This window comes from Chionomys nivalis, chromosome 6 (genome assembly GCF_950005125.1).
Source record: "Chionomys nivalis chromosome 6, mChiNiv1.1, whole genome shotgun sequence".
Taxonomy (NCBI): Eukaryota; Metazoa; Chordata; class Mammalia; order Rodentia; family Cricetidae; genus Chionomys; species Chionomys nivalis.
The window spans coordinates 57,270,103-57,282,840 of NC_080091.1; the positions used below are offsets into that span (position 1 = coordinate 57,270,103).

Consider the following 12,738-nt stretch of genomic DNA (forward strand, 5'->3'; position numbering starts at 1 on the left):
AGCCAAACCAAACATTTGCATGCAAATATATCCTTATATCCATATCCATAGAAGAATCTAAAAGCAAACAAGAGGTACTGGGGTGGTAGTGGAATTCAGATTGGAAGGGACAGGCAGGTTTCGTCAACATAGGACCTGTTGTAATACGAGCGGCGGGGCTGCATCCCCGGCACCCAGCCGCCCGCATGGCTAGCTTATGCCCCGAAATAATTACACGGAAACTGTATTCTTTTAATCACTGCCTGGCCCATTAGTTCCAGCCTCTTATTGACTAGCTCTTACATATTGATCTAACCCATTTTTAATATTCTGTGTAGTACCATGAGCTGGCTTACCAGGAAAGATCTTAACCTGCGTCTGTGTCTGGTGGGCGAATCATGGCGACTCCTGACTCAGCTTCTTTCTCCCAGCATTCTCTCTGTTTACTCCACCCACCTAAGGGCTGGCCTATAAATGGACCTAGGCAGTTTCTTTATTATTTAACCAATGACCTTCCTCCATCATTTCCCCTTTTTCTGTTTAAACAAAAAAAGAAAGGCTTTCACTTTAACACAGTAAAATTACATATAGCAAAACAGTTATCAAGCAAGAATTACAGTTATAATATTTATATCTATTTTATCATAACTAAGGAAAACTATAACTATCTATCCATTTTTTAACTCCATCAAAGACTCCACCACGCTGGGCGCCACTCTGTTGTAATAAGAGCGGCGGGGCTGCGTCCCCGGCACCCAGCCGCCCACATGGCTAGCTTATGCCCCGAAATAATTACACGGAAACTGTATTCTTTTAATCACTGCCTGGCCCATTAGTTCCAGCCTCTTATTGACTAGCTCTTACATATTGATCTAACCCATTTTTAATATTCTGTGTAGTACCATGAGCTGGCTTACCAGGAAAGATCTTAACCTGCGTCTGTGTCTGGTGGGCGAATCATGGCGACTCCTGACTCAGCTTCTTTCTCCCAGCATTCTCTCTGTTTACTCCACCCACCTAAGGGCTGGCCTATAAATGGACCTAGGAAGTTTCTTTATTATTTAACCAATGACCTTCCTCCATCAAGGACCAGAGCAATTCTTCCTCCCTCCCGCCTCCCCCAGCCCTTTCTTCCTTTCCTCTCTCCTCTCACGCCAGCCTCCTTCCCTGTGTAGCCCTGGCTGGCCTCGAACTCACAGAGATCCGCCTGCCTCTGCCTCCAAAGCGCTGCTATTATCACCACATTCAGCCGTCTCTCCCTCCTTGAAGAAAGAGTTCACTAGGTTGCCCAGGCTGGCCTTGAACTGCCCACACAGCCTGACTGGCCTTGAACTTCAGAGTCCTTTGCCTCAGCCTCCCCAGGCTGAGACAGATCTAGGCCTGCACCATCATCTTTGGTTCACGTTCACTTCCTTAGATAAGGGAGACCCTGGGGCACTTTACTGTTAGTGTCTGCACTCACGCCCACGTCACACACTATTTCATGTGGGTCTCTATTATATAAACAAAGGGGAATCAGTCCATTGATTCAAATGTGAGGCTCCTTTGGCTTGGATTAGGAACTAGCCCCTTTTCCATCCATGTCACCAATTAGTAAGAAGGAGATATCTCGTCACTCATAATCAATCCCATCAAACCACGCTTCTCTGGCTTGACTAGATTTTATTCAAAAGTTGCTCTCGTTGCAAATAGAATGACTTAAAAATTTCCAATTGCACTAGATTGGGTTTTTGTTGTTTTGTTGTTGTTTTGTCTGTTTCTTTACTTCTGCTGCTGCAATATTCTCTGCTAGAAACTCTGCCCCTTGCAGGCTAAGCGGACACTGCCCATCCTTCAAAGCTGCAGTCTCCCTAATTCTGTCCTCAAGGCTGTCCCAAGCCCCCCAAGCCAGGTGGCATCTTTCCTTATCCAAATTTCCAAAGCCCATGCCATGGTTCTTCATACAGCCACCTCAGTTAACTAATTTAGAGTTTCTGGGTGCTTCTCAGGGGCTCCCCGTGCAGGGTGCTGTGATGCCGGCTGTTCAGCTGACATGCTAGGAACAGGCATGCCCCATGATGGACAAAACAGGGAAGGACTGGGCAGGATTCCTGGGTAGAAGCAACGGTAAGCGCAGAGGCTTGGAGTCAGACTGAACTTTGGCCTTAGGAAAAAAGACGTGGAAGAGGAGAGGCAGCGAGCAGTCTGAAGTGTGACTTCTGCCATCCTCGTGGCCAATGGCAGGGTGCCCTGCATTTAGGCATTACACTAGATCTTTTTTAAAATAATTCTTTGTATTTTTTGAAAGTTCCATACTGTTGGGTTCTTTATTTTTAATTTTTATTATTTTTAATTATAACTATGTGGAAATGTGCACATGACTGCAGGTGCCCACAGAGGCCAGGGGCATGATATCCCCTGGAGTTGGTGGTGAGTTGGTGCTGATGTGGGTGCTGGGAGGCGAACTCAGGTCCTCTGGAAGAGCAGGACATGCTCTTAACCACTTAGCCATCCCTCCAGCCTACTACAGTGAATCTTAGCAGAATTAGAATCGACATGCAGGGCAGCGTACACTCACAGTCTCTTCCCCTGCCACCCACAGAGTGTAGGGGGAACTCCTTCTAGGGCTGGAATTGAAGAAAGAAAACACACCAGGCCCAAGCTATTCAACTAATCCTTGTGGCAAGTTCTAAAATGTGTGAGCTCAAGTGCTTTGTGAAGTTTAATTCAAAAGCAGGCAAGAAAACAAACCCTCTGTATGGAAAGTCAGGGCGGCAGACATCCGAGGCGTGTCTGCAGGCCTGAGTGTTTACAGGCGCATTCCTCTGAGGAACCCGCCACAAAGGAACGCTTTGATAATTGGGTGTTTAGTTCACCCTAAGAAGCTTATGAGAAGAAGAGAGGGAGGTTAAGGATGGATTTGAGAGAGGTGGTTTTTTTTTGTTTGTTTGCTTGTTTTTGAGACAGGGTTTTGCTCTGTGGAGACCCAGCTGACCTTGAACTCGCTATGATCTTCCTGCCTTGGTCTCCCGGAGCGCTGGGACTAAAGGTAGGTGCTACCTGGGTTTGAGGTTCTTATGAACTCAAGTTCACTTGGGAATCAAGATAACACAGGGCAGAAAGGGTGCTGCGTGTTCACAGCTGGGGACGGTTATTTCATTTAAAGAAACTTCTTCATGATCATGCATGGGGAAGCTATAGATAATGAGCAGTTCCAGGATGACAAAACAAACATTTGTATTTGGTGCTTTTTCAAGGGTCTCATTTCCCAGCCTGCTTTGATTTAAGATCCTTGCTCACTGATGTGTTGGCTCAGCTATGGACCGAAAGGGAAAATGGCATCCTTTTGGGCCTACGCTTTTATTTTTAATTAAGGTTCATATCAGAGTGTGATCTATTCTAGGTCTGGTCTAATGTCTTTGAGGCAGTGGACCGAGGGGATTTCTGATGATTTGCATATCCATTTTTGTTATTATGGAAATACCCAGATCATTTAGGCAATAAACCAGCCAAGAAAATGCGGCCTGAGGGAGCAAAGATGGAGTGTGCCAGAGTCCACAGAAGGAAACAAAACGGGGAAAGAAGGCAGGTGGTGTTTGAAATCCGACCGGCGATTTACGATCACCAAACAGTCACAGAGATGGAGAGTATCTCATCTCTTCAGGACAGGGTGGGTTACCCATGCCAAGGTCAGGAAAGGGGGCATCAGTCAGTTAGTGACATCCAACAATCTGGGGTTCTGAGGTGTAGGCGACTATCTGTGTAGGAAAAGGGCAGAGCCTTGACCTTCTACACTGGCCTCTTTTCCCGCCAACCAGGTGGACATAGTAGGTTTTGAGAGGCCTGGTGGGATGAAGACGGGTCTTCCCCAGGACTGCCTGTGTCGTTCCTAACTCTACAGCCAAGCAGAACAGGTTTGAAGGAAAGAGAAATCAATGTACGTGTGTGTCTCTCAACTTGATGAATGTGGACACTCCCCCCCAGAGAACTAATTTTTGTGTACAATTAAACATGGAAATGCAATGTTTTCCAATCAACAGCCAATCAGCCTGTGTGGCTCTGAATAGCATTACTGGGAGGCTGTGATTTCCCTGCAAATTGCCTTTTTGGGGTTGTATTTTAAGATCCCCCCCTCCTAAGACTATGCTGACAGGTTGAACGTGGAGGGCTGAGGAAGTTCACTCAGTCGTGGGTCCTGGGCTTACCACAGTCCCTCCAGGTAGGCGTTGAGGCCTCTGCGAATGACATGACCCAAGTGTCCGTTTTTCTCAGCCACGTGCTTTGCCCATCTGAAAAAGAAAGGCAAGAGAAGGGAAAACATGCGGGCTGCAGCAGATTAAATAATCACCTTTCCTCATATGATCGCCGTAAATCCCACTTGGGGAATATTTTCCTGTTTGAATTTTTATAAAGCAACAAAGCAGAACAGAATGTTAAGAGGGTAAAGAGAATGCATTTGGAGAGCTCTTGTTCAATGTCCTTGTTTACAAATGCTGAGTAGCAGCTTGCTATGGAAACAAAGACCCATAATGCATATAATGTATAATTCTACTGCTATAGAAAGACATCTCCGCCCAGGGTGCCATAGCTGCTCTTATTAAAATAGGTTCACTAGAGCTATCGGACAGCTCAGAGGTACAACAGTGGCTTAGGACATGCAGGGCTTTGGATTCAATCCCTGGTACCAGGAAAATAAACAAATAAATACATTTGTTGCTATACTAATGAGAATGACCCCCATAGGCTCAGATGTCTGACTATTTGGTCCTCACTTGCTGAAACTGCTTAGGAAGGATTAGGAGGTGTGGCTTTGTTGTAAAAGGTGTGTCCCAATGGGTTAGACTTTGAGATTTCAAAAGCCTCCAGCAATTTTTCTAATGTCCCTCACCTCCCTTCTCTCTCTCTCTCTCTCTCTCTCTCTCTCTCTCTCTCTCTCTCTCTCTCTCTCTCTGCATTGTTCTTGTGAATCAAACTGTGAGCTCTCAGCTACTGGTCTAGCACCATGCCTGCCTGCCTGCCATGCTCCCCACCATAGTGGTAATGAGACTTACACCTCTGAAACTGTGACACCCCCAAAACTCTTTCTTCTATAATGTGCCTTGTTCATGGTGTCATATCGCAACAATAGAAAACCAACTAAGATACATGATAAGGTTTCTTTGTTTTTAAGTCTGCTCCCTAATGTATCTGAGAGGGGTTTATTAACAATAAATTACTGTATTGTGATCTGTAGACTTAAACCACTTTTAAAAAAGTATATAACTTTGCCAGGTGTGGTGTGGTACACAACTTTAATCCCAGCACTTGGGAGGCAGAAGCAAGAGAATTTCTGTAAGTTTGATACCAGCTCAGTCTACATAGTGAGCTCCAGGACAGGCAAAACTACATAGAGAAACTTATGTCAAAAACCAAAACCAAAGAAATAAAAAGCATAAAAATAAATAGCTACAAGTTAATGGGGGGATAGAATAACTTATAAAACAATTGTTGATTAATACAAAAGAGGAATAAGAAAAGAGGAAAACAAAGATGGGAAATGAACCAGATAAAGTAAATAGGAAATAATAAAATAATATATTTAAAGGTTTATTTATTTTATTTGGTGTGTATAAGTGTTTGCCTACACATCTATATGCACACCACATGCATGCCTGGTGCTCTCTAGTGGTCCGAAGGCACTGGATTCCCTAGAACTGGAGTTGTAGCTGTCTGTGAGTCCTCAGGAGTGTCCTCTGGAAGAGCAATAAGTACTCTTAACCACTAAGCCATCTCTCTAGTCCTAAAGTATCAGATTTTAAAACCAAGTGTATCTACAATTGCACTAAATGTAAATGAGCTAAATATGCCAATTAAAAACTAAAACTGTCAGATGGAATAATTTGTATATAAAACTCAACTCTATGCTGCTTATAAGAGCTATACAAAAGAAAGAAGTGATACAGAGAACCAATTAAAGTAAATGGAGACTAAGTTAGCAGTGCCCGTTAACAGAGACAACAAGAACACTGTAAAATTATGAAAGAGTCATAGAAAAGCAAAATAAATCTATGTGATCCAATTACATAAACTCACGTTATACAGCACAAAAATGATAAAACTCTAAGGAAACAAGTTAAGTCTATATATACAGAGAGTTCGAACATATTTCTTTCAGTAAATGGCTTAACAAGCACAATAAGAAAAGCCAGAAGGAAGACAGAAGGTCTAAACAATGCAATCAACAAACTTAGTGTAGCGATGTATGCAGACATAACTGTATGTATGTATGTATGTATGTATCCATGCTCATACCCATGCATACTCATACCCAACGAGTTTAGAAGAACCTGTTTTAAAGAGAGCAGAAAGCATCGACCAAATTGTCCGCACGCTGTTCACTGAGCATGCTCCAGCAAGTTCCCAAGGACTGAGGTTGTTGGGGACTGCAGACCACCAGACCCTGAATTTCCTGTAAACAACTTATCTTTCTCTGCTCTGAGCAGCCTGAAGCTGCTCTGAGTACAAGACCCCGATAGCAAGGGAGTGATTTCTGATGGGTCTGCAGCTGAAAGATCCCGAGAGCTGGGGCGTGGCCAGAGCCCTATATAAGCTGCCCCTGAGCACAATAAAGTTGGCATTTTTGTCTCAAGGAATACCTGTGACCTGTGTCTCTGTCTGTGTGTGTGCGTTTTTAAATCTCTAGCCTGGTTCCCGGCTCACGCACTTAGCGCGTAGACCATAGAGCAGACATGGGAGTGCTTTACATGAGGTCATTGCAAATACACTCTCTGATCATCACACAGACAAAAGAGTAATGAGAAAATCTACACAGAGTGAATGTTCACCCCAATACCCTACATAACAATGAGAAAAGGCGTCAAATTAGCCTGCGTTTTATCACTAAGGTGAGGTCAGATGGATTTGATCCCAACTGTCTTAGGAAAACATCCTTTAAGGGAGTCAGGCTACAGGTGAGCTGGAGCCAAAGGCAGGGTCAGACATGTTTTCTCTCTTCTATAAAGGGTGAGATATAAACTTCGTAGGTCATAAATGGTTTTTCTTTGTTTGCTTTGTAACCTGTTAAAAATGCAGAAAGCTTCTAAAGCCCTGCAAGGCAGGCACAAGACGGCATCTCATCCGAGAGCCGCAGAAGGCCAGACTCTGAAAAGCATTTTGGGTAGGCAAGACTTGAAAAAGGTGCCTGCTGGGTGGCTGGAGAGAGGGCTCAGTGGGTGAGAGCATTTGATGATCTTGCAGAGGACCTGGGTTCTGTGCCCATATGAGGCTTGACACTGTTTACAACTCTTGTCCAGGGGATCTGATGCCCTCTCTCGACCACTGTGGGCACTGCAGTCACATGGTACACAGATTTACACGCAGGCAAAATACACATGAAGTAAAAATAAATGAATCTTTTTTTTTAAAACAGGCCGCCTCGCCAATCTTCAGGAAGTTATTGAAGAATATGTTCCAACAGAACTCTGGGAAGGACTGAGAAAGACAAGGGCCAGCCTGGAGTGTCAGAACACTGCCACAAACAGAAGGAAGGAGAAGCTCCAATGTGGGGCAAAGTCAATCTCAGGATCACAACCCAAAACGGAGCCCCCACAAAGGCTCCAGGAGAAACGCCACGAGAAGATTAACTTAGTAGAATAAACCCGAGGGAACAGACCTAATGTGTCTGGGCACACTGAGAGGGGGTTTAAATGACAGGAGAAATGCATCAAGAATACAGAAATTACAGAAATACGATAGGACTGGAGAGATGGCTCAGCAGTTAAGAGCACTGACTGCTCTTCCAGAGGACCCGGGTTTGGTTCCCAGCACCCACATTATTGCTCACAACCACCCATAACTCCAGTTCCAGGGTATCTGACAAGCTCCACCAGTCTCTTTGGGCACCAGGCACACATGTGGTGTGCAGACAGATGTGCAGGCAAAACACCCATCCATATGAAATTATAAAAATTGAAACTAAATAAAGGTTTATTTTTTTAAAATATGAAAATGATACATAGAGAGAAGAAAAATAATAATTCCTCAATAGAAACTTAGATAAGAAAAAAAAACTAGGATAGTATGATTAGTATGATTCATGGCTTAGTCATATTAACTCAACCCTGACACTATTCTCACCAAGACAAAACACTCCCGGGGAAGATGGTAGCAGACAGGAAGCCTTGGGGTGCTGGGTCCCGGGAGGCAGCAGAGAAATGCCTTCATTCTCTCGGGGAGCACCACCACACAAGGCCTGTGGTGAGCATACTGAGACCAGTGGGGAGAGCAGGCTGCTTAGAGATGGAGAAAGAAGAAATAACAGTCAGACTGTGCCCTGCTCTAGGGACCAGGAACTGGAGTGGAGGGTGGGGACTGGGATTGCTTGTTTTGTCTTGCTGATTTTCTTTAATTAAAAAAAAATTAAAATACGCTGCTTGTCAAGTATTTGGTTTTCTTTCTTATTTTAATTTTATGTGTTTTAATTTTGTGGATGTTTACTTACATGTATATCTGTGTAACACGTTTCGTCGAGGTTCAAAGAGGGCATTGGATCCCCCGGAACTGGGACTATAAATGGTTATGAGCAGCTATGCGGTGTTTAGACTCAAACCTAAGTCTTCTGCATGGGCAGCAAGTGCTCTTAACCTCTGAGCCCTCGCTGCAGCCCCAATTATTTGGGTTCCCCCCTTTTAAATCTACAGGCATGTATAAATGATAAATGTAAAAACTGACTTTTAAAAAGTTCAGCGAGAGATAAAGAAATAATCCGTGAGGGGCGGGGAACGAGAAAGGAGCAGGAGAGAGGGAGGAGGGAGGGAAGAGAGATATCCCTTTTGTCAGGCAAGGTGAGTAGAGGACGCGGCTTTTCAATGGGAGGAGACATTTGGCAGATTCTTACACAACGGCTTTCTCAGGATCTCTGGGGAAGGTCTCCAGGTTGCCAGTGATATAGTAAAGGGAACACCACAGCGTCCCTTCGATGTGCCCTCCTTGTGCGGCCTTGTGGAAGTATTCGCCAGCTAGCGTCTGTAACGAGATGAACAGGAGACCCCCTCATCAGTGCAGAGCCCTCCTGGCGGCAGCGCCTTCAGCACAGCCGAGGTCACAGGTACTTGAAGCCCCACACGATCACAGGCTTATGTCTTCTGACACTTCAGAGCAAACCAGGTCAAGAGAGCTCCAAACAAGCAGCTCGCCCCAGAGGCCTGGGATATACAGCCTCGCTGAGAACTATTCTGTTGATTAAGTTTACCCAATAAAGACGACACCTTGCATCCAGGAGCATGCTGTCACCTCACTGGGTCCTCACAAAACCTCTGCAGGCTCGATGGAGGCGTGTGACAGGAGTCACACGGGGTGAGAACTCCAGCATTTGCTTCCCTAACCTCACTTAATACCTTTCTTTACGCTCATGCACTTCTAGTGTGGAAGTGAGAATTAGAAAGTGACAGGGAATGGATCCACGATCGCAGATGTGTGGGAGGGCTACCAGACATTTGCAATGCACAGGGATATCAGCTTTAGTGCAGCTGGGGAGAGGTGGAGGGAAGAAAGAAAACAAACATCTAGTGCATGTGTGTGTGTGTGTGCGCGCGCGCGTGCTTGTGCCAACTTCCACTAATCACCAATATTTCTCAGAAGGTAGCAAACTACTGTTTTTTAAAAAGCATGGCCTTTATAAGCAAGAGGGACTTGGGGATGAATCTCAGCTAGCTGTCTGTCCAGCCATGTGGTCTTATTCTTTCCAAACTTCTTTTGTTGTTTGGTTTTGGTTTGTTGTTGTTGTTTTCCACAGTAAATGTGGCTTCTGAAACCAGACACGGTGGCACACACTTGTAATCCTAGTCTTTGAGGGGTGAAGGAAGGAGGATCAGAAATTCAAGGCTTGCCTTGGCTACATAATAAGTTACAATGTCATCAGAGGAGACGTTCATGGCCCCCCTTCTAAAACAGCATTCCCCAATCTCCTCTAGTTCCAGCCTCTTTGTCCCTCTCATTAGGACAGGGACTGGTATGCCCACTGCTGTGTGCCTGCCAGAGGGGGCTATATGTCACAGTTCTGAGTTATGATTCCCATCAGCAGTGTGACCACGAAGAGAGGGTTCGCACATCACATCAGGGCCTAGGTCCTGACTTAAACTAAGTATACAACTCTAATGACTCAGAGATCTGGTGGCCCATTCTAGAAGATGGGCAGAGACATAGCTGATGTATCAGAGGCTGGTTCACACGAACCTGCCATCTTCCTAACTTCTGACGTGCTTGGCATTGAGGAAGTGCCCAGGAAGCACCAAACGTGGCCTCTGTTCTTTGGTTTGTAACTTTGGTCTCACCTCTGGCAACTCTACCAGCCTTCGGCCCTTTCTGCGTCTTAGAAGGCCAGTTTCCCTGAACCATCTCTAGCTCTCCCATGGTGGATAATTCCCCTTATCATCCTCTACTCAAGCCTTCCTCTGCCACAAAGACTTCATGGATGCTCTGGCCGTCCTTGGTTCTGCTCCCTGGAAGTACTAGGATGAGCTCCCAGTTGCTAAACGCATCTTTTCCTCAAGGGCGTCACTGAGCTTCTTGAGGGCACGCCCATGCGTCAGGTCATGTTCTTACACACCTCCCATGCCACCACGCCTCCTTTAGGCTGAGCCCTTGCAAACCTTCCCCAAGCATTCCCAACCAGCCACTGGCCAGGCTTGGAGGCCTCTCAGGTTTACTCACCAGATTCCTTCCAGAAACTCCCGGGAAAATGCCATCCAAATACAGGACCCCAAGGTTGTATGATGCATCTGGGTTCCCCATTTCTTCTGCTTTTAACCAGTATTTTGCTGCTTTGGCATAATTTTTCCTGAATTTGTGGTAATACCATCCCAGGCCATTGACGGCCTGATGTAACCCCTGAATTTTAGAACAAAAGGAAAATTATTATTATTATTATATTATTATTATTATTATTATTTTAACGAAATCTAAAGCCATCTGGAAGCAGTTGCTGTGGCGGCATTCTTCCGAGGCTTTCCTTTCTCTTTTTCGAGGGGCAGATGGCACTGGAGAAAAGCTAACGGCTAGACAGCACGAGCCTGCCTGAGAGACTTCCCAGGTGGATTATGCCCGGCTGCTGCTGGGTTTTCTGCCTTGCAGCCTCAATTGTGACGCTGGTCCCCAAATCATCTCTCAATGCCTATGGGCTCTTACGCAACACCCCTGCAAATGCTGCTCCTCACCCAGCAGGATCCTGCATGCCCTTCAAATTCATGAGAACCAGGCTGCAGCAGGATGTCTAAGATTGAAACCCGCCCTGGCTGAGATAGTTTCTAGGCGACCCGCCTGCCCATCTGTTGAGTCCTCTACCCTAAACACCAACAAGCCTCTGAGGGCAGCAGCTGTGACAATCCACTCTTGCACAGCTTCGGGGCTCTGAGATGAGCTGGCATCTCCAGTTCTGATGGGATTCAGGCTCTGACAGGGACTGGAGCCGCAGACAAGGATGGTGAGGGAAGGTTTCAACATGGAGCTGGTAATCTCGGCTCCAGGGAGGGAGCTGTTTGTGTCAATCTGTTCTCCAGCGTCCTTGTTCTTCCTGAGTATATTTCATCGGGGACCCTTTCCTGTTCTCACAGATGCACAGATGATGAAAATCGACTGTCTTGCAGGGCAAGAATAATCCCAAGAGAGCCTCCCACCCTGCCATAACACACCTGCATGCACACTGAGTTCTTATTTCTCAGTTCTTGCCTGACCTAAAGACCAGAGGGAAAAAAAAGATGGGAGGGACCAAGAGTGTCCTTGCGTCTGCGGACTTGTAAGGACAGTCTCATTGTGGATGTAGGCAATTGTAGATGTAGGAGGAACTGACATCTTGGTTTTTATCTCCAGCACAGTAACCACTTTCGAACAAGTGCCAGATGGGTGAAATCTGCACTCTGAATTCAGGTGCAAAACAAAACCCTCTACCCTTAAGGTGGAGGCCATTTCTGCAGGCCATCAAGACACCCAGACCAACAGAGCCATCTGACCGGAGTCTGCACACAACCTTCACAGAGCATCTTACACGCCTGGAGCAACCTAAATTCCCTGCAAGTACTATAACTCTGTCTAAAGAAGTAGTAGACCAAGGCATCCTATAAACTGGCACAAAATTTGGGGGCCATGCCCACAATAACATCCAAATGGCTTTCCATTGCTCAGCTGGAGAGCACACAGCCTGATGCCGATGCCCCACCACAAGCCAAAAGTTAGCGCTTCTCTGGGAATTATTCTGTGTTCATTTCAGTTCAGGATCCACCAAGAAATCCTGTCATATTACTTAGCCCTTGTTCTGGACCTCTGTTTAACTAGATCAACAGATCTGCCTCTGTGTGTCTCCAAATTCCAAAATTCGAGTTGTAGGCATCTTTCCCCCACAGTCCCTGTCAAACACGAGGCCCCCAGTGAGTCCTTGCCAATGAGAGTGAGAATCACACAGCGCTTAAGGCGCAGAGACTCCAAAATGTTTTGTAATCTGAAATAAACCAGGCTGAATGTGAATTCACCACTAGGGGCGCTAAGGAGATGCGGACAGCCCACACACTTGAGGATGCTCTGGACTCAGTACCATCAATGACCATTATTGAGCTGCTTCTCTTTCTGTGCATCACTTGGGTTAGGTCAATAGCATGTATGCACATAATAAGCAGGGTCATCACAGCCAAGCACTGGGATGAGCTCCTGGAGTTCAGCTGAAGAGAGGGAGGAGAGGTCATGATGAGCAAGAGGGATCAAGATCATGATTGGGGAAATCCACAGAGACAGCTTCCTGGAGCTCATGGGAAT

General features: G+C 45.8%; 1 protein-coding gene across 1 annotated transcript in view; it reads right to left on the reverse strand.

The window, feature by feature from the left end:
* The window catches only part of Sel1l3 (SEL1L family member 3), a 113,310-nt gene that overhangs the window by 22,174 nt on the left and 78,398 nt on the right, over window positions 1–12,738 (reverse strand). The window contains exons 15-17 of the mRNA XM_057771714.1: window positions 10,648–10,824; window positions 8,834–8,961; window positions 4,164–4,247 (exon numbers count right to left, since the gene is read on the reverse strand). Of these exons, the coding sequence (XP_057627697.1) occupies window positions 4,164–4,247; window positions 8,834–8,961; window positions 10,648–10,824 (389 nt within the window). The remainder of the gene's footprint in view (window positions 1–4,163; window positions 4,248–8,833; window positions 8,962–10,647; window positions 10,825–12,738) is intronic.